Below are 21,397 nucleotides of genomic sequence, written 5' to 3'. Positions count from 1 at the left end.
CTCCCATTGCTCTGTCCCAACTCCTGCCAGCCTAGCAGTTCAAAAGCACACCAGTGCAAGTAGATAAGTAGGTACCGCTGCGGCAGGAAGGTAAATGGCATTTCCGTGAGCTCTGGTTTCCACCACGGTGTTCCATTGCGCCAGAAGCGGTTGAGTCATGCTGGCCACATGAACCGGAAAGCTGTCTGTGGACAAACACCGGCTCCCTTGGCCTGAAAGCGAGGTGAGTGCCGCACCCATAGTTGTCTTTGACTGGACTTAACCGTCCAAGGGTCCTTTACCTTTTCTTTTTAACTTTAAAAACTTCAAAAAAGTAAAAGTAAAAAATATAATCATGATCATAAATAATTTGATTAATTTATTTGATTGTCCAAACTATCTCATGATGGGCATACGTGTTACACTTTGTTTTGATTGAAGTGAAATAAATATAAAAGGGTGGATCCAGACCCAGATAGAGTAGATCCATTGAAATTAATGGGACTTAAGACTAACTTCAGCAAAGTCCTTCACCCTAGAGCTTTTATGAGCCAACAGCAAAGTTTCTGTCGCCTTTGACTGAACTTTACCGTCCAGGGGTCTTTTAACTGAAATAGCTGAAATACTTTTATTGTCACTTGTACAGCTTGTACACAGTTAGATTACATGAGCACCCCCCACTCAGCTCTCTTAGTCTTAATTCCCCTCGTTTACTGTCGCACCCCCCCCCACACCCGAAAGTCAGTTGCCCTGCTGTTATTTTTTCATTCAGCAGCCCACGGATAGAAGCTGTTCTTTACCCTGTTGGTGTGACTAATCATGCTTCTATATCTTCTGCCTGAGGGCAGGAGATCAAGAAAGTGCCGGCCAGGGTGTGAATCATCCCTGAGAATTTTCCTCACTCTCCTGAGGCAACGTTCTTCTGCTATTTCATCCAGTGCATTCACAGGACAGCCCATAATATCTTGTGCTGTATTCACCACCCTCTGTAGGCACTTCCTATCAGATGATGTCAAACCAGTGTACCACACCGTGATGCAGTATGAAAGGACACTTTCTATTGTGGACTGGTAGAAGGAGATCATCAGATGTTGATTGACATTGTTCTTCCGCAAGACTCTGAGTAGATGGAGTACCTTTACCTTTTACCTATATGCAACATTAATAGAGACTTTCCTTCACTGAAACATTTTCAGGATGGAAACATTACAATGCAGAAACAGCAATATTTAAATAAATTTAAATAAATTCATTAAATAAATTAATTGTTGCATAAGGACTGGGGGCTGAATGTGAGGAGGTTGTGTTAGGAAAAGCCAGCAAGTGAGTTCAAAGGCCAGAAGTGCCTGGGATAGCTCAGCTGGTAGATGAGACTCTTAATGTCAGGGTCATGGGTCCGAGCTCCATTTAGGCAAAACAAATTTCCTGCATTGCAGGGGATGGGACTAGGTGACCCTTGGGGCATAGCTGTCAATTTACAGATTTGAAAATAAGGGATTAGCAGCTTCGAAAATAAGGGATCAGTAGCCAAAACAAGGGATTTTCCAAGCACAGGTATGTTCAACTTCTGAGCCACAGGCAGAAAGCCCAGCCAGAAGCCAAACGAAGCCTCAAGCGGTGGTTCCCACAGCACAGCAACCCGGCAAAGGGGATGCAGCAAGGAAAACCACTGTCTCCTCTCCACTGGGAAGCGCTGAGCAAAGGCGAGTCCTCAGGCAACGCGGCCGATTTGATTGGCACAAGGCATGCAAGCTGCACCCCCCAGTGGTTCTTAGACTCCTTATTGGGTGAGCAACGCAGCCAAGCAACACAGTTGGAGCCTCCCTCCTCCCTGGCCGGCAGGGAGAGGAGCGGCTTCCTTTGAAACCCAGGAAATTTAAGGGACATCATCAATAAGGGACAGCAGCGGGACATGGTGCTGGGATAAGGGAGTTTCCTGCCAAATAAGGGACTGTTGACAGCTATGCCTCAGGGTCCCTTCAAACTCAACAATTCTACGATAAGTGAGATTTGAACCAGGATTTTTCCTGGGTGTCATGCCACCACACAATGAGGCATGCTAACATTCGAGCAGCCCAAATATAGTCCATAACACATACACAGAAACTCACTTCTTCCTTTTTAATGAACGGCAGCCACTACCCGACACCAAGACTGGAAACTGCGCAATAACATTTGCATGTCAATAGCTCATCCTTGAGCACGTGCACTATAAAACTTTCCTTGCTGAGCAGTCCTCCCCTTAGCCGCTGGATGGCAAAACAAGAGGAAAGCAAAATAGCAAAAACTGTCATTTTAAAGGGAGGATTTGCAATTGCTGCCCTCTGGTGGAGATGATGCAAAACCGAAAGTGCCAAAAACAGGCAATTGCTTCCACGTTTAGCTTCGTTATCCTCCCGGAATACGTCAAACGCCTCTGAGCCACCGCCACATCTTGCAGTAATAGTCAATTTTGCACACATCAAATAGGTAATTTGTGGGATTTGCCGGTTCACATTACGGCCACTGTCTTAAATAGCTTCTGCAATGCAAAGGCAAATCTTCTATTATTGGATGGTAAAGGTAAAGGGACCCCTGACCATTAGGTCCAGTCGTGACCGACTCTGGGGTTGCGGCACTCATCTCGCTTTACTGGCCGAGGGAGCCGGCGTACAACTTCCGGGTCATGTGGCCAGCATGACTAAGCCGCTTCTGGCGAACCAGAGCAGTGCACGGAAACACCGTTTACCTTCCCGCTGGAGTGGTACCTATTTATCTACTTGCACTTTGATGTGGTTTCAAACTGCTAGGTTGGCAGGAGCAGGGACCGAGCAACGGGAACTCACCCTGTCATGGGGATTTGAACCACTGACCTTCTGATCAGCAAGTACTACGCTCTGTGGTTTAACCCACAGCGCCACCCGTGTCCCTATCTTTATTGGATCATTATTGGATGATAGGTAGCTCTAAAGGGAAGCACCCTAGAGAGGGCATCATGGAAGCGCGAGCCATTTCCCCCAATAATTATACCAGGGATTCTTGCTTGCTCTTGGTTTTTATTGCTATCAACGCAACAGCCTCCCAAGGGGGACGTGATAAACGAAGATTAACCTCCAGGGAGATACTTTGGTGCTCCAGTTGTCGTCGGGAGACCAGATTGCATCAGCTCTAGCCAATATGGTCAGGGATGATGGGAGCTGTGGTACAATGAAATGTGGAGGGCTTACAGCTGGCTCCCTTGCAGCCTCTTTGGCATGGATGGGGCACAAGAAGAAAGGGAGGAGCAAGGCTCCAGGACAGGGGTGAGGGAACTGCCACCCTATGGCCAGTTCCAGTCTGTGAAGCCTCCCCATCTGGCCCACTGAGGTTCCAGCCAAGACTCTCTGGAGTCCATCCCTTTGCCACCCATTGCTCCTGGAGAATCAAGAACTTGTGATTGTGCTGGAACCACTAGCTAGGTTTTGGGGCAACTTTCCAAATCACATGTTTTTCTGCTTTTCCTAGCGTCTCTGAAATATACTCAGAGTTGAGTGTTGATTTTATGTTCTTTATTTCAGCTCATGGCAAACAGTGAATGAGTGCTTTCCCCAAAAACCTCTGGCTATATCTACATTGGGACACGGGTGGCGCTGTGGGTTAAACCACAGAGCCTAGGACTTGCCGATCAGAAGGTTGGTGGTTCGAATCCCCGCGAGAGGGTGAGCTCCCATTGCTTGGTCCCTGCTCCTGCCAACACAGCAGTTTGAAAGCACACCACTGCAAGTAGATAAATAGGTACCACTCTGGCAGGAAAGTAAACGGTGTTTCTTTGCACTGCTCTGGTTCGCCAGAAGCGGCTTAGTCATGCTGGCCACATGACCCGCAAGCTGTCTGCGGACAAACGCCGGCTCCCTCGGCCAATAAAGCGAGATGAGTGCCGCAACCCCAGAGTCAGTCATGACTGGAACTAATGGTCAGGGGCCCCTTTACCTTTATATATACATTATTTACACAATGGGTCCCATGTGATTGGCTGATTCAACTCCCCTCCTGAAGCCTGATTGGACTGTTCCTACAGACCAATCAGGTTGCTGATTCACTTCCTCCTGGAGCCTGATTGGGCTGCTCCTGCAGTCCAATCAGGTTGCTGCCTTCCAGGATCCTACCTGACTTTTGTTCTAGGATCCAAACTTAGTACATAACACTCTCGGAGGTCGTACGCCTTGGAACACCATTCGCTGGAAATCACAAATGAGGACTGTTGCATTCAAGTCCTGCTTACAGACTTCCCATAAGCATCTGGTTGGCCACTGTGAAAAAAGGATGAACTTCTGGCCTAATTCGGGAAGTCCTAATTCTGAGCAAAATGTTAGTTGGATACACTCTATATAAATGCACATATAAAGTGTCCTTTCATACTGCATCACGGTGTGGTCGACATCAACTGATAGGAAGTGCCTACAGAGGGTGGTGAATACAGCACAAGATATTATGGGCTGTCCCATGAATCCGCTGGATGACATCGCAGAAGAACGTTGCCTCAGGAGAGTGAGGAAATTTCGCAGGGATGATTCACACCCTGGTCGGCACTATCTTGATCTCTCGCCCTCGGGGAGAAGATATAGAAGCATGATTAGTCGCACCAACAGGGTAAAGAACAGCTTCTATCCGTGGGCTGCTGAATGAAAAAATAACAACAGGGCAACTGACTTTTGGGTTTGGTGGATGTGCGACAGTAAACGAGGAGAATTAAGACTAAGAGAGCTGAGTGGGGAGTGCTTGTGTAATCTCACTGTATACAAGTTGTACAAGTGACAATAAAGTATGTAAATTTATTTCTACCTTGCATTAGTTTCCTGGCCCCCAAAGGCTGCCTTGGAATTAGCAAGGAGAAGAATTTTAAACAGTGATCAGGAACGGTTTTTCAGGCTGACGGCAGGTTTCTGGGAGTTTCATAATAACAGGGGTGGGCAGCGCCAGAGGTAAAACCGGGCACAGCAATTAGTGTAATTTTTTACCTTTGTACAGTAGGCTAATTCACACACAGACACAACCCTTTCCATCCTCCCTACAGGCAAGCCAGAAGCAGAGTCAGAGTTAAATGATGCGCTCCAGCCAGGCAAAAACATTTGAGGGTCATTGAGTGAGTGGGGCAAGAGTCTGTCTGGGGAGAGGGTGTGACTCCCAGATCTGAGGTTCTCCACCCCGATTTAAAGCCAGCAAACAGCAAGGCTATCACATGAAAACGCCGCCCCGCATCCTCCAGAATTCATGGACACCGCTTGTCAATGCGTAGGCAGCGCATCGTGCGCATTCCTCTGGCGTAAACCCAACCAGCGCGGTCCCAACAGTGCTTACTCCGCGGTCTCTGGCTGACTTCTTAATGGACGCCTCTATCAGCCAAGGCGACACGTAGTGATACGTTCTCCCGAGAAGGCTGTAGGAAACATATCCTGACCTGTCGCCCGCGGCCCAGCTGGTGTCATGCTCCTCAAAGCTTTCCACGTTGCACGCTATTTCGATTTGCCCGTTGTGTGGGAAAGCCATCGACTGCACACCCTTCAGGCCTCCGGCACTACTGCCCCGGACGGAGCCTGCGATCGCCTTGGCCGTAGTCAAGTCTTGTGTGTCGACAGTCACGTTGCAATTCATCACGTAAGGGCTGGCCCCGACCCCTGAAATGATCAGAAAATGAGCCACCGGTGCGAGTCAGAATTAATGGTTATGCGATGGCCTGGGATTCGGACTCGGAGGCTGAACCTGAGGAATCCTAGCCTGCACAGGAGTCCCCGCCTCCAGAACCAGCTGAGCCGGGGCTGGGGCCTGAGCCTGAAGGGTCCTCACCTGTGCTGGATCCTCAGGTGCAGGCTCCAGCTGAGTCTGCTCTGGCTCCTGAGGTGATGGAGGACCCATTGCCTGCAGGTGCTCCACTCTCAGCCCCATCAGAGGAAGCTGAGGTTGCCTCTGGGTCCGGTAACCCTCCAGCCTCTCCTGAGCTGCAGAGGCTCAGGGCAGAGAGGCGGAGGGAACTAAGTTCCTGCAGGAGGAGTGCTCGTCTCCAGGCCAGGAGAGGCAAGTCACCAGAGGATTGGGGCTGCCCTATGCCTTGGGGCAGATAAAAGCCAGTCAGCCCCAGTCCCAGGTTGCGGGAGCAACATTGTTGGTAGCCTGTTCCTGCCTGCACCCTGTCCTGCTCTTCTGCCAGAGTTCCTGACCTCACCCAACTCCCAGCCTTGGATCCCGCTTCAGCTTTGACAGACAGCCTCCATACCTCACCCTTGACCTTGGACTGGACTCAGACCTTGCCGCACGTTTAACCCTCGGGACCAGCACAGGTTGTTAGGTTGGTTTGGCTTCTGCATCTATTCTTCAGATACGGTCGAGTAGTTTCTAAGCCTCGGAAAAGGACTTTGGCTAATCCTTCATTTATACACCAGGCAATATTCAGTATTCTTTATCAGGAGGCAGAGAGTAGTATAGTCATACCTTGGTTCTCGAACAGAATGCGTTCCAGGAGTCCGTTCAACCCCCGGAACCGCTCAAAAACCAAGACACAGCTTCCGATTGGCTGCAGGAGCGTCCTGCAGCCAATCGGAAGCCACAGAAGCCGCGCTGGATGTTCGGATTCCGAAAATGGTTCGAAAACTGAAACAGCCACTTCTGGCTTTCGAGTGTACAAGTTCCAAGGCGTTCGGCAACCAAAGTATGACTGTAGTTGGATCCAGCAGACCCAAGGAGTGTCCAAAGCAGGCCTGGTGAGTTTTATGGCCTAGAGAGACTTCCCAGGATTGCAAATAAAGGTCTGGAGGAGAGCATATGCCCCCCCCCCAGGCCTGCAGTTCCCAAGCTTTTACATAAATGCTCTGGAAGAGCATTCCAGGAGAAGGGAAGTTGCAAAGCAAAGTCTGTTTCTCACGCTGAGCTACCTCGGTGCAAATAGAAGTCAGCCAGTGGTGAATCTAGTAAATAAATCAAAGGTACTGCACTCAAGACCTATTCCCCAGAGAAAAGCAGTTTTATATCTGCCTCTTCGTAAGGAACGTGAAAGAAGGAAGGGGAGAAACTCCACCTGGGATAAATCATCATTGCAAATTGTTCATGATGAAAAAAAGAGTGTGAAAGTTTAATATTTCTCCGAGGTCTTTTCTTTTCCTTTCCTCCTTGGAGTTCTGACTCATTGTCTTTGTAGTTTATGAGCCAGAGTCTGGATAGAAACAAAGATCTTTACAGCAAACAAACAAACAAAAGAACACAAACCCTCAAGGCCAAATTGTTGAGGTAGAGGGAAAATAAAAACAAATGCACTAATTAACATCTGGTGTGTGTCCCTTTCTCACAAACCCAAATGCAGTATGTGTGTGACAGCGCTGGCAATAATAACTGGTTTAAGGATTCTTGCGGCAGAATGACGTCTGAAGAAACAGGGTTGTTTTTTTAAAAAAATGGATTATTCAATCCAAGTACATAAGGAGCTTTGTTTTATGCAGAGCGTTTTTTAAGTAGGTTAATTCTAAGTGGGTCAAGAGGAGAATAATTACTGTTATTCTCCTGATATCTACCCCCCCTCCCCATTCTATATTAAATATTTAATCAATTCTCTTCAATGGATTGTAGCAATGCCTCATCCGTCTTCCTTTCAAAAAATTTGAAATAGTTTACTGGGCACAATCCAGGGTAAGAAACAAGCTCCATTGATATTGTGGGGCGTGAGGAAAAAAAAAAGATAGTACATGCTCAATAATGGCTACAATGGACTGCTATTGACCACATGATGACCAATTGTAAACTCACATGGAAACTCAGAAGTCAGGTGATTTGACCCCCTATTATTACTGACAATTAATGTTGTGCAAATTATTTAAATGGGCAATTTGCCTACTGGCAATGCAGATGGTGACAGCAGCCAAAGATGGTGACAGCAGATGCGAAATTAAAAAACGCCTGCTCCTTGGGAGAAAGGCGATGGCAAACCTAGACAGCATCTTAAAAAGCAGAGACATCACCTTGCCATCAAAGGTCCGTACAGTTAAAGCTATGGTTTTCCCAATAGTGATGTATGGAAGGGAGAGCTGGACCATAAAGAAGACCATAAAGAATTGATGCTTTTGAATTATGGTGCTGGAGGAGACTCTTGAGAGTCCCATGGACTGCAAGAAGATCAAACCTATCCATTCTGAAGGAAATCAGCCCTGAGTGCTCACTGGAAGGACAGATCCTGAAGCTGAGGCTCCAATACTTTGGCCACCTCATAAGAAGAGAAGACTCCCTGGAAAAGACCCTGATGTTGGGAAAGATGGAGGGCACAAGGAGAAGGGAGCGACAGAGGACGAGATGGTTGGATAGTGTTCTCGAAGCTACCAGCATGAGTTTGACCAAACTGCGGGAGGCATTGGAAGACAGGAGTGCCTGGCGTGCTCTGGTCCATGGGGTCACAAAGAGTCGGACATGACTAAACAACAACAACAAAATGCAGCGGAGCCCAAAAGAGAGTTCTTTAGCCGCTCCAGGAATTCTGGGATTTTTGTAGTTGTTTCCCCGTTTGGTAATGCCCTTCCAGGTCTTACATCTTTAGACAGGGACTTAAGATACACAACACTCAAAATGCATCTTATAAGACAGGGATGGGGAAACCGTGGCCCTCCAAATGCTGTTGGATTCCAGTTCCCATCAGTTCCCAGTGAAGACAGCCCATGGTTATTGATGATGGGAGTTGGAGTCCAACAACCTCTCTAGGGGGTCACAGTTCCTCCACCCCTGTTTTAAGAGACAATCGTTTATTGGTTTATTTTTCAAAAAATAGCCTGCGTAGGGAAGCCAAAACCTTCGTAGCCTTCAAGAAGGTTCTGGAGTTACCTGAAGGGATACAACACAAAATACTGCTTACACTGGAATAGATTAATTGATTTGTGACCATTAATGGTTGCCATTAATTTGATTTGAACTGATTTTATAATGAATTGATTTTACAATGCTGTAATATTTTACTGTTGTCAGCCACTCTGAGCCCGGCTTCGGCTGGGGAGGGCGGGATATAAATGAAATTTTATTATTTATTATCACAGCCTACATCAAATTAAGAGCAAAAAGCTGCCAGCTGCTTTGAGGTCTTCTGCTCTTAAATAACTCTATGCATTTCCTGTTGCTTATTAGTGCTCTCTCTTCCTCAATGCCCCCCCCCAAGTTGTCCTCTCCCCAGTCCTTTTGAATGACACTTTATTCCCCATCCCAAAAGCCTAAGCCTTCAGTCCTACAAGTGCAATTGGCTTGGGAATAAGTTCTAATGAACTCTGTGATGCCCCAAGTACGCAAAGACTGGGCAGCAAGCCTATGCAACTTTAATCCGTTATTAGTCTTCCTATCTTCCCTCTCTCAATTTTTGGTAAACTCACCATAGCTGTCAACTTACAGATTTGAAAATAAGGGACCAGCAGCCTCGAAAATAAGGGATCAGCAGCTAAAATAAGGGATTTTCCAAGCACAGGTATGTTCAACTTCTGAGCCCCTACAAGCCAAAGGCAGAAAGACCAGCCAGCAGCCAAATGAAACCTCAAGCGGTGGTTCCCACAGCGCAACAACCCGGCAAAGGGGATTCAGCAAGGAAAACCACTGTCACCTCTCTGCTGGGAAGCCCCGAGCAAAAGTGAGTCCCCAGGCAATACGGCCGATTTGATCGGCACAAGGCATGCAAGCTCCACCCCCCAGTCGTTCTTAGACTCCTTATTGGGTGAGCAACGCAGCCAAGCAACACAGTTGGAGCCTCCCTCCTCCCTGGCCGGCAAGGAGGGAGGGAGAGGAGCTGCTTCCTTTGAAACCTGGGAAATTTAAGGGACATCATCAATAAGGGACAGCAGTGGGACACAGCGCTGGGGTAAGGGACTTTCCCGCCAAATAAGGGACAGTTGACAGCTATGACGCTCACCTGTCTCTTATCTGCATTCTCTCCCATTCTCAATATTTATATGTAAGCTCCTTGGGGCACAGACCATTGGGGAGTGGGCTATATTCCGCTGTGAAGTCCTAGAGACATTGATTGCCTAGTACCCATGACAAAGAACAGCAACAATGAACACTGCCATCATTTCATACCTGTTAAACCATGTCTTAAGGTAGGCGACAGTCCTATATCAGGGATAACAGTGGCTGCGTTGAAAGCTCTGCGGTCAAACCATCCCAGTTGTTTTCTTCTTTGAACCAGACTTTGCTTCTCTGGGAGATGAGCTTGCCCAAAAAGAAATATGCTGCATCCAGGAACACGGCAGACCAGGGTCTCTGCTATATCTGAGGGAAGAGAGGAACAGAAGGGAAGTATGACAGCTAGAACAGGGGTGGCAGTCTTTGGGGGCCAGTGAGTACTCTGGAATTTTGAAGGTGTGATGTGGGTGCAATCACAAAATGGCCGCCGTGGGAACATGATGGAACACAAAATGGTGGTCAGGGGGATGTGGTGTAGCACAAAACGGATGCTACATCTATAAAAAAAACAAACAGAAAAAAGAGACAGGACAAAGATGTCTGGGCATGCCCCACACTAGCCGACAGGGGCAGGGAAGCACCTCTCCTCTGTTCAGAATGGAAGAGGCAATGATGATTGTCCAATCCTGGCCTCCAAAGAAATGTGGGCAGGTTTGAGGAGGCATGTTCAAAGTAGCAGAAGCCCTTGCCAGTGCCAAGAAAAACTGAGCAGGAAAAGCAAAGAGTCTTTTGCGCATTGTGGATTTTGGAGGGAATCATTACTGGCATTTTTCTTGCGCACCAGTGTGGCGATCACACAGGGTCCCCGGATATTTGACGGTCTATTGATCCCTGTGCCACCACTGTGATTGCTTTCTTCGGGGCCACCAACCCGTTTCTCTCAGGTACACACGGAGCCCAGACAGTTGTTAACATTAACAAATAATCAAGTTTATTTTTATAAGCATGAACAAGTTTATGGTTTCAGTCAATTTTCTTGTCAGTTTCCTAATCTTAGTTCTTTTACTGTCCTATACGTTCCCAACAACTTCAAACTGATTATCCCAACTATCTATCTGACTCCACCTAACAGTTTCTCTCACCACACAACTCGACCAACCCACAGACCTATCCTCCCTCTTCCTTCTCCAACTCCCAACTCTCAACTGCCTTCCACACAACTCTACCTCTCACTCTGACTCCTCCCCTCAGTTCCCACTGGCCAATCACATCACATCACACTCACTTAACCCTTTCCTTATGACCCACCTAGGAGGCAAACGCCACAACCAGAGGATGCAGTGTCAGGTGACCCCAAGCGAGCAGAAACACAACAAGAAAGACTAAGAGAGCAGCTAGGCTGTAGACTGGGGCTGCCTACTCTATACATATAATGCCACTTTGGAAAGAACTGCAGTGGCTACAAATTTGCCACCAAGCCAAGTTTAAGGTTCTCGTGTCAACCTAAGAAACCCAAAACAACCTGGGACCTGGGTACCTCAAAGAAGATGGCGGCCTAGCTGGTAGCCTGCTGAGATCTATCTTGCAAAAGAACAGGCTCGCCCGGTGTCTTTGTTATGTATCCTTAGGCGCCAGGCAAAAACATTCCTCTTCTTCCAGGACTTTAGCTAATGAAACAATCAACGGCCTTTTAAACTGTGTGTATGGGGTTAGTGTTTTTGTCTGTTTTCATGGTATGTAATTTTGTGTTGTTCTTTCGTAAACCGCCCTGTGATCCTTAGATGAAGGGCGGTATAGAAAACAAACAAACAAACAACCAGAGGAAATGCCTTTTCCATTATGGCACCCAGTATGTGAGGGACGCGGGTGGCACTGTGGGTTAAACCACAGAGCCTAGGACTTGCCGATCAGAAGGTCGGCAGTTCGAATCCCCGCAACAGGGTGAGCTCCCGTTGCTCGGTCCCTGCTCCTGCCAACCTAGCAGTTCGAAAGCACGTCAAAGTGCAAGTAGATAAATAGGCACCACTCCGGCAGGAAGGTAAACGGCGTTTCTGTGCGCTGCTCTGGTTTGCCAGAAGCGGCTTAGTCATGCTGGCCACAGGACCCGGAAGCTGTCTGCAGACAAACGCCGGCTCCCTCGGCCAATAAAGCGAGATGAGCGCCGCAACCCCAGAGTCAGTCGCGACTGGACCTAATGGTCAGGGGTCCCTTTACCTTTTTACCCAGTATGTGGGCACCCTCATCTCCCTTCAAAAATAAGGCAAGTGCTGCCTTTGTTAGATGATTTGACGCATGCTAAGAACATTTCTAATGCACCCAGGCATATGCTAGTTATTAATGCAGAGCTTTTAGTAGAATTGGCTGCTTTTACTGTGATGGCTGTATTTTAACACACTGTTTTTAACATACACACATATATTTGTACTGCTGTGAACCTCCCTGGTGTTTCTTGCGAAGGGTGGGATTTTAATGTGTTAAACAAACACACAAGCAGGCAACAGATCTGAGAAAGTGTGAATATGTGAGCAAGGTGGCAATTGGTTATCTAAAATGCTGTGCTGTCATTCCAGTTGTAAATTGTACAACCATGCTTTGGAGTATACATTAAACAGCTGCACTAAACAATTTAGAATGGGGTTAGCCAACGCCGTCCCCTCCACTTGTTGTTAGAGTTCAGTTCCCATCACCACTGACGATGGGTCATGCTGGCTGGAGTTGGCGGGAGTTTGAATCCCAAGAACATCTGCAGAGTGCCCATAATAATATAAATAATATAAATAATATAAATAAATATAAATATAACCCCACCCATGAGGCTGAGTGTCCCCAGCCACTCTAGGTGGCTTCCAATCAAGTGTTAAAAACAATACAGCATTAAATATTAAAAACTTCCCTAAACAGGGCTGCTTTCAGATGTCTTTTAAAGAGAAGATAGCTGCTTATTTCCTTGACATCTGAAGGGAGGGCATTCCACAGGGCGGGCGCCACTAATAAGAAGGCCCTCTGTCTGGTTCCCTGTAACCTCACTTCTCGCAATGAGGGAACTGCCAGAAGTCCCTCGGAGCTGGACCTCAGTGAGGGCTGAACGATGGGGGTGGAGACGCTCCTTCAGGTATGCAGGACCAAGGCCACTTAGGGCTTTAAAGGTCAGCACCAACACTTTGAAATGTCCTCAGAAATGTACTGGGAGCCAATGCAGATCTCTCAGACCAGTGTTATGTGGTCCCGGCAGCCAGTCCCAGTCACCAGTCTAGCTGCTACATTCTGGATTAACTGCAGTTTCCGGGTCACCTTCAAAGGTAGCCCCACATAGAGCGCGTTGCAGTAGTCCAAGCGGGAGATAACTAGAGCATGCACCACTCTGGTGAGGCAGTCTGCAGGCAGGTAGGGTCTCAGCCTGCGTACCAGGTGGAACTGGTAGACAGCTGCCCTGGACACAGAATTAACCTGCGCCTCCATGGATAGCTGTGAATCAAAAATGACTCCCAGGCTGTGCACCTGGTCCTTCAGGGGCACAGTTACCCCCGTTAATTTAGAGAGATGCCTCTGCTTTGACAGAAGAACAATCCAACATGAATCGGTGACTACATTAAGGATCCTTGGGTCAGATCTTGTGCAGCCAAGATGGGGCCCTCCAGTTGTTGCTAGACTACAATTCTCATCATCCCTGACCAAAGGCCATGCTGGCTGGGGAGGATGAGAACTGGAGTCCAACCAACCACATATTGAGGTCGCGACACTGACTACCCCTCCCTGTGCTGGATGTTCAGGTTCTGCTTACTTCGAGCCACTGTTCCGCACTCTTCCACATCGACACCCGACAACGGGTAAATGGGCACCAGGTCTACTGCGCCAAGGCAAGGGTGGATTCCAGAATGTTCTGCCATATCTATTGAAGCGAAAGCCTCCACACAGGCAGCAACGACAGACCTGCCTAACAAAACACAAAGAGGGCGAAAGAAACATTATCCAACCCATTTTTAACTAAATCTGAAAAGGAAAACGAAATCTTAGCCACTCTTGCCCCAAATGTGTTTTAATTAAAAACATTCACACACAAAGAAAGAGCATAGACAAACTCCCTCCCGCCCCTTGCGACTGTTTCTAGTGACAGTGATAAGGTAACCCCTCTTTCTCATTTACACAAAGCACCAATTTTGGGAGAAATGTGAAGCTCTTATGACTATTACAAATCTACCCACCTTGAAGAAGGGTTCTTATTATATGCAACAAACACACTTTAAAAATATACTAACAAAATAGCCCACTTGGTATCTTGGAGGGTTTGCTATTGAATCACAATCTACAAGGGTGTATTTTTTTAGTGAAGTGCTGAACACAACCATGTTAATTATGGCTACCTGACATCCTCCTGCTAACTTTGTCTGACACGACTGCTTTTGATTCACTTTGTAAACATCCCTACAGAATGTCCTTAGCAGAAAAGATAAGAAAGAATATTTTATTGTGCTCCTCCTCCATCACAGAAGCCTGAATTCAAAAGTAAGCTTTGCTGCAGTCCAAACACAAATTACCTGGGAATAAGTTCCCATTGAATTCAATAGAATTTAATTCTGAGTAGACATGGTTAGGAGTGTGCTGTTAATTGGGGAACTGGCTCTTGTAAACCAGTGTTGAAGGAAAAATCTACACAACACATCCCTCTCAAATCTAGCTGAATGTTATTTATTTTCAAAAACTGTTAAGAGGGCTTCCAGACAAGAGCTTCTTGTCACAAACGATCAGTCACACCATAATTTTCTGTGTTTGTGATTTTCGTGCAACCATCCACCAAGGGGATTAAAATGTCACCCTTTTTTGGAAATATGTACCTTTGTGTTGGTACTTGGTATTTATATAATTTTTCAGCTGAGGGGTTTTTTTTAAGTCCTCATTTATCAAGGAAGCTAAACACCAGAGCATGTTTTTTGAGAGAAGCAATGCGTTTTAAAACGTACTGTTTTACTCTCAGGTAAACATGTATACAACTGCAAACTTTCAAAAACACAACATTCAAAGGCCAATAATAATAATAATGTGAGCTGGGATATTTTAATAAATATGTTTAAAACTTACCCAGTCTGTCAACTGGAGCTGCAATAGTTATGACGGACCTGTTATAGTCATAGTCAGAAAATATATTAAGCACAGTTGCAGGGAGATGCTCCTGGCCTACGGGGAGGGAAAAAATGGAAGAATTCTTGTGGTTCAGACAACAAATAAAGGCTTCCAATTTAGCTTAAGCACATGCTATGTTTTGAAGAGGTACATTCTGATACTAAATCCATTGATTGCAAAATAAGTTCTATCAAGCTAAATGGAGCATACATCGGTGCAAGAATGATAGATTAGAAAAATATTGAACAGTTTTGCTCAATGCAATCTGTGGCCTTAAAGATATTGATCCCATCAGCTACAGTCAGTATGGCCAGTGGCCAGAGATTACGGGAATTGTAGTCTAGTGTTATGTACTGAGTTGAACAGGATCCAAAATGCAGCAGTCTGATTGGTCCTAGAACAATAGGATCCAAAATGCAGCAGTCTGATTGGTGCCAGAACAACAGGATTCAGAATGCAGCAGTCTGATTGGTCCTAGAACAATGCAGCAGTATGATTGGTCTGCAGGAGCCACCCAATCCAGCTCCAGATGGAAGTGAATCCACAACCTTATTGGCCTACAGGAGAATTCCGGAATTAGCCAATCACGTGCAGCCCATTGTGTAAATAATGTATATAAAGCGGATACTTTGGGGAAACATATTCCTCCTCACCACTATGAGCTGAATAAAGAGCATGAAATCCACTCCCGACTCTGAGTATATTTCATCTAGCAACATGTGGGGGGCAACAGGTTCCCCACCCATGTCTGAGAGAGTACAGATAGGCAACACAATCCAGGGCTTGTCATTATGAAAACCATACTGGCTGAAATTCCCAATTCTTGGCAACTTCATTAATGGGCGAGGGCTGGTCCTCTGCTGCATCTGTTTGCCCTAACTTTGTTCACACAATGAACTTAGCCTGAAAGAGGTGCCAAGATAAAAAACTCTTACAAGTACACAAACAAAAACGCCACCCCGAAGTTTTAGAATGTGTTAGTCAGTGATTAACAGATCAATGGGCTTCTTTTGTGCAAACACAGCTCATGTAAACTATATCCAAAAACTTCACAAAGGCTGCCATTTGGGAGGACTTTAGAAATGCATGGCTGACCAAACCATAGCTATCATAAAAACCAGAGGGCTGGAAGGGACTCAAGAGTGTCGTTTAGTCTCAGCTCCTGCCCCGAGGCAGGACTTTCTATACATACTTCACACACATACACCCAACATACGGCTTCAGAGCTTCACGAACATCAACGTCAATGTTTGGTTGGGTGGGTGAGAACGGAAAGCTTGAAAGCTCAACTAATGTTTTCTCATCAAAGCTTCATTTGTGCCAGGGGACTTAGATACACCATCCGTTTCCAGGACCACGGCTAACATTGGAATACGTACATTCAAGTGCCTCTGAGAATGTGCAGGGTGCAATTTTCTTACCGAATCAACAACCCTGAAGTAGCAGGTAATGGGAAAGACTGAGACCCTAGGGAGCCACTGATAGCCAGAACAGATAATGATGGACGAAATGGGCAGATAAGTCAGACATGGTATAAGGAAGGTTTTAAAAATTATTTTGATTGATCTCCCCCAGTTAAACAACCATTCAATGGAAAATAATAAATAAATAAATAAACAATAAACACACTTGCATTGATCATAATCATAGAATTGTAGAGTTGAAAGGGACCCTGAGGCTCATCTAGCCCACCCCCCTGCAATGCAGAAATGTGTAGTTGTCCCATACAGGGACTGAACCTGCAACCTTGGCATTATCAGTACCATGCTCCAAGCAGCTAAGCTGTGCTTCTGGTACAATGGAGAAAGAGGCTTTGACATGACCAACTTATTGGGGGGGGCAACTCCCCCCCCCAATTAGTGGTGCAATTAGTGCCAGCACCGTCTGTTAAGAGTTTGGGTGTAATCTTCGACACCTCCCTTTCCATGTAGGCACAGATTGCAGCTATAACAAAGGCAGCATTTTTTCATCTCCGCCAAGCTAAGCAGTTAGCTCCTTATCTCTCTCACCCTGACCTAGCCACTGTGATCCACGTGACAGTCACCTCCGGACTGGATTATTGTAACTCACTCGACGTGGGGCTGCCCCTGAGACTGACCCAGAAACTCCAACGGCTGCAGAATGCCGCAGCGAGACTCCTTACAGGGTCCTCGCTTCGAGATCACATTCACCCAGTGCTATACCAGCTGCACTGGCCTCCGGTGGTGTACAGGATCAGGTTTAAGGTGCTGGTTTTAACCTTTAAAGCCCTATACAACCTAGGACCCTCGTACCTACGGGACTGTCTCTCCTGGTATGTCCCATGGAGGACCTTATGGTCATCAAACAAAAACATCTTGGAGGTCCCGGGCCACAGGGAGGTTAGGCTGGCCTCAACTAGAGCCAGGGCTTTTTCGGCTGTGGCCCCGATCTGGTGGAACGCTCTGTCACAAGAGACTAGGGCCCTGTGGGACTTGACATCTTTCCGCAGGGCCTGCAAGACTGACCCACCAGGCCTTTGGCAAAGGAACAGCCTGACCCCCTCCTTCAGTAATCCTCACAGAACTCTAACCCAATGGTTGCCATTAATTTGATTTGAACTGATTTTATAATGAATTAATTTTAGAATGCTGTATTATTTTACTGTTGTTAACTGCTCCAGCTAACTGACGTCTGCCCTTTTCTGTCAATACACAGTTTTGGATCTATCCTAAGTACTTTTGGCATTCAGGTATGACTGCATGGAGGGGCTCCCATGAAAGAACAGGTCACATCCAGTCAGCATCAGTCTGAAGGGGATCCTGCTCACATAAGACTCCCTCCACCATCAGGGTTTGCTACCCAGGGCAGGCTGTCCTATTGTCAGGGACTGGGCAGAGGAGGAATGGTGGAGGCCGCCTTCCCAGCCTGACCCTTCCAGAGAAGAAGGAGACAGTTCAGAATTATAACAGGGGTTTGAGGGAGGTCACAGCTCAGAGGCAGGTGAGGGGGAAAGCTGGGAAATAATGGGAGAGGGAAAAGAAGGAAGAGAAAGCACCAGAGGGCCAACAGCTGACGGACACAGTGTCTATAGAAAGCATTCCAGACACCACCCCTATCCCAGAATCCGGCAAGCCTTGAAAGTAGGAGAGGAAAGGCCTGAGAGGGCCTACAGCACCACCTGTAGGGAAGGTGACAATGGCGAATGAGGACGTGGGAGAAAAGAAGTGTGGAGAGTCACTCGGGACAATGCCGTTATCCTAAGAGGCTGTGTTCCAAGCCTCTCTCTGTAAATAAAGCCAGTGTGGTGTAGTGGTTAAGAGCGGTGGACTCGTAATCTGGTGAACCGGGTTCGATTCCCCGCTCCTCCACATGCAGCTGCTGGGTGACCTTGGGCTAGTCACACTTCTCTGAAGTCTCTCAGCCCCACTCACCTCACAGAGTGTTTGTTGTGGGGGAGGAAGGGAAAGGAGATTGTTAGCCGCTTTGAGACTCCTTAGGGGAGTGATAAAGCGGGATATCAAATCCAAATCCAAACTCTAAATACTGAATAAAAAGCAGATGGTAAGAACTTTTCCTTGTCTTGTACAGTACGTTCCTGGAAACCAGCCATGGGAGCTGACTACTGCTGCCTGACACCTATATGCACTCTCTGCCCTGGCATTGGTCCCCTTCAAACAAACACTGGTTGCGCATCGGACAGAGGCCTACGCACATGAAAATGTATAGGGCTCCTTCCACAGGTAATACCGAGGGCGGGCTAGCCAAGTGCATTCCACAGGACTCCTCCGCACCACTATAGGAAAGGCCTTATCCCTTGTCTCAACCAACTGGACAAACTTCTTCCACACATGCTTAAGTTCCAAAGAGGAGTTCAGTGGAATTCTAAGCAAACATGCCTAGAACTGGGTTGCAGATGTTTTAATTTTGGCTAGACCAGGTATATTTGGAGTAAGGTAAAGGTAAAGGAAAGGGACACGGGTGGCACTGTGGGCTAAACCACAGAGCCTAGGACTTGCCGATCAGAAGGTCGGCGGTTCAAATCCCCGCGACGGGGTGAGCTCCCGTTGCTCGGTCCCTGCTCCTGCCAACCTAGCAGTTTGAAAGCACGTCAGAGTGCAAGTTGATAAATATGTACCGCTCCGGCAGGAAGGTAAACGGTGTTTCCGTGCGCTGCTCTGGTTCGCCAGAAGCGGCTTAGTCATGCTGGCCACATGACCCGGAAGCTGTATGCTGGCTCCCTCGGCCAATAAAGCGAGATGAGCGCCACAACCCCAGAGTCAGCTGTGACTGGACCTAATGGTCAGGGGTCCCTTTACCTTTAGCATTTAAGTGCAGGATGATGACATTAATATGCAACCTGAGGGTTTAAAAGCATTTTCATGTTTGAGATATCCTAAAGAGAATATTAAAAAATATGCTTGAGATATTCTAAAACAAGAAATTATAAAGAAAGTGCATATTAGGTCCTCGCTTTATTGGCCAAGGGAGCCGGCGTTTGTCCACAGACAGCTTCCGGGTCATGTGGTCAGCATGACTAAGCTGCTTCTGCCAAACCAGAGCTGCGCACAGAAACGCCATTTACCTTCCCACTGGAGCGGTACCTATTTATCTACTTGCACTCTGATGTGCTTTCAAACTGTTAGGTTGGCAGGAGCAGGGACTGAGCAACGGGAGCTCACCCCGTCGCGGGGATTCAAACGGCCGACCTTCTGAGCGGCAAGTCCTAGGCTCTGTGGTTTAACCCACAGCGCCACCCGCGTCCCATATTTGGAGTAGATCTACATTATTCTTACCATTATCCTCACAAACCGCAGCTCTTGCTACTTTCTCAACAATGTCCTTTCTTCTTCCTTCTGAAATGTTTAGCAAACAAGCAGCAAGACGCAAGCCAGTTCTGCCAGAAGTCATTTTCGCCCCTGTAATAAAAGGATACTCCTTAATTCCAACGGAACAGGCAAGGTACCGATAGCATTCTCCAATGGTGATGTCAAAGTGTTCCTTCTCTCTCAACAGGAGGAACCGCTTCCAGTCACTTCACGATATCCCTTAGCCCAGGACAAAATCCCTACACGAAAGCATTTGTTTCCATGCTGACATTCACACAAATCTTGTGGATGCAAATCATAGCATATGACACCGCCACGTAGGTCTCTGGCTGTTTTTGGACTACAACTCCCATCATCCCTACCTAGCAAGCCCAGTGGTCAGGGATGATGGGAAATGTAGTCCAGAAGCAGCCAGAGACCAAAGGTTGGGAAAACACTGCTATGTGGCTTTAAATTCCTGTCTCTCTGTGCATTGGGAAGCTAAAATTGGACGCCCCTTCTGGAGAGTACATATACAGACATGCACATGTGTAAGTAACACTGTCATAAATTACGATCTGCCCCATGCAATTCTGTCTAGCAAGCCCATCTTGACCAAGTGCAGTTGTGTTATGAAATTCTTCACATTGTTATAGATTAAATGCCAAATTTAGGTTGCAATCTAGATGCTTCCAGACGATTGTTTAAAAATGGGGTCGGTGCTCCTTGTGGATGTTTTTTGCTGCACCCACATGACACCACTGACATTAAAATGACAACTTGTATTCCCCCCATACACACACACACACATTTAACACAGATTCACTCTTTCTCATGGAAATCAAATAATTGTTTTCTCTTTTTTTATACCAATTACCCTTTTATCTCAATGCCCCGTACTAAATCCCTATATAGGCTCTACTGAACAAAGTCTGCCTTACTTTCTGAGTAGACTTGAACAGGATTGCACTGACTGCGTTGTTTTCGCTTTTAAAACATATTTTGCTCGAAATGATTTCAGTATAAGGAAGAAAACAATGAGACTTTTGTTTCACTACTTCTATCTTATTTGATCACACGTATGATCGGGTAAAATTATACAGCAAACCCAAGCTGGGGGAGGGGAGGGCTGCCGCACGAATCCCCAAAATTAAGACAGAACTGTGTCTAGACTAACTGGTGGTCTACTTACAATGTTGGAAACAAGCCTGGTCGGCTAGCAGAGCAGCTTCAGGGTATTTTGCTATTAACCAATACTAGTATCTCTGGTTTGCAGCATCCGACCAGACAGCAACTGCGCCAAAATCTGCAAAGCGCGGAGGCAAAACAGACCTAAGACTTCCAACAACAGGAACTTTTTCTTTCTTTCTGTGACTGTCCCTCCCAGACTGCAAACGCCACGTGAGTTTTGGAAGGTTAGTGCTTTGCTGGGAGCCTCTTCCGGGAAACTGGCGTGTGACTATTTTCACACTGCTGTTGGTGCGGGAGGAGTGCGGGATTTGTCCTCCTCTCGCTCCTCCCGGGAAATGCATCGCTCCGTGGATTCATTTCGCGCTGAGATTTGAATCGCTCTGCAGATTCCTCTGCAAGAAAAGGCTGGTTACAGGAAAGAGCTCGGAGATGCCAGCTTTGTTCCTCTTCCTCTGCAAAGTCTGCTTTCGCGC

General features: G+C 46.9%; 1 protein-coding gene and 1 long non-coding RNA gene across 3 annotated transcripts; one reads left to right on the top strand and one right to left on the bottom strand.

Moving 5' to 3' along the window:
* Window positions 1–3,763: 3,763 nt before the first annotated feature.
* Window positions 3,764–21,397, bottom strand: FTCDNL1 (formiminotransferase cyclodeaminase N-terminal like). Of its 2 annotated transcripts, none has more exons than XM_081898633.1 (6): window positions 21,066–21,397; window positions 19,722–19,844; window positions 14,926–15,021; window positions 13,631–13,783; window positions 10,024–10,215; window positions 3,764–5,612 (listed from the first exon to the last, which is right to left on the bottom strand). In XM_081898633.1, the coding sequence occupies exons 2-6, from the start codon at window positions 19,834–19,836 to the stop codon at window positions 5,173–5,175; spliced, it is 996 nt and encodes a 331-aa protein (XP_081754759.1). In that variant the 5' UTR covers window positions 19,837–19,844; window positions 21,066–21,397; the 3' UTR covers window positions 3,764–5,172. The 2 variants fall into 2 exon arrangements, with proteins under 2 accessions (XP_081754759.1, XP_081754758.1); XM_081898632.1 differs by having other exon boundaries at window positions 20,926–21,396.
* LOC309363824 lies at window positions 5,571–7,369 on the top strand. The gene is made up of 2 exons (XR_014165602.1): window positions 5,571–5,658; window positions 6,273–7,369. It is a non-coding gene; the product is annotated as an uncharacterized lncRNA (long non-coding RNA).

Source organism: Podarcis melisellensis (genome assembly GCF_964234715.1).
Source record: "Podarcis melisellensis genome assembly, chromosome: 1".
Taxonomy (NCBI): domain Eukaryota; kingdom Metazoa; phylum Chordata; class Lepidosauria; order Squamata; family Lacertidae; genus Podarcis; species Podarcis melisellensis.
The sequence above is the reverse complement of the archived record's forward strand: the minus strand, read 5'-3'. Positions and strand labels throughout refer to the sequence as shown.

What these genes read in the sequence shown, in the direction of transcription:
- FTCDNL1 (XM_081898633.1), bottom strand. Translation starts at nt 19,836, where the DNA reads ATGACTTCTGGCAGAACTGGCTTGCGTCTTGCTGCTTGTTTGCTAAAC. An exon ending in AGCTCCAGTTGACAGACTGG is followed by an intron (nt 13,784 to 14,925) that starts GTAAGTTTTAAA and finishes GTGTTTTGTTAG; the next exon opens with GCAGGTCTGTCGTTGCTGCC. An exon ending in GTGCGGAACAGTGGCTCGAA is followed by an intron (nt 10,216 to 13,630) that starts GTAAGCAGAACC and finishes CTCTTCCCTCAG; the next exon opens with ATATAGCAGAGACCCTGGTC.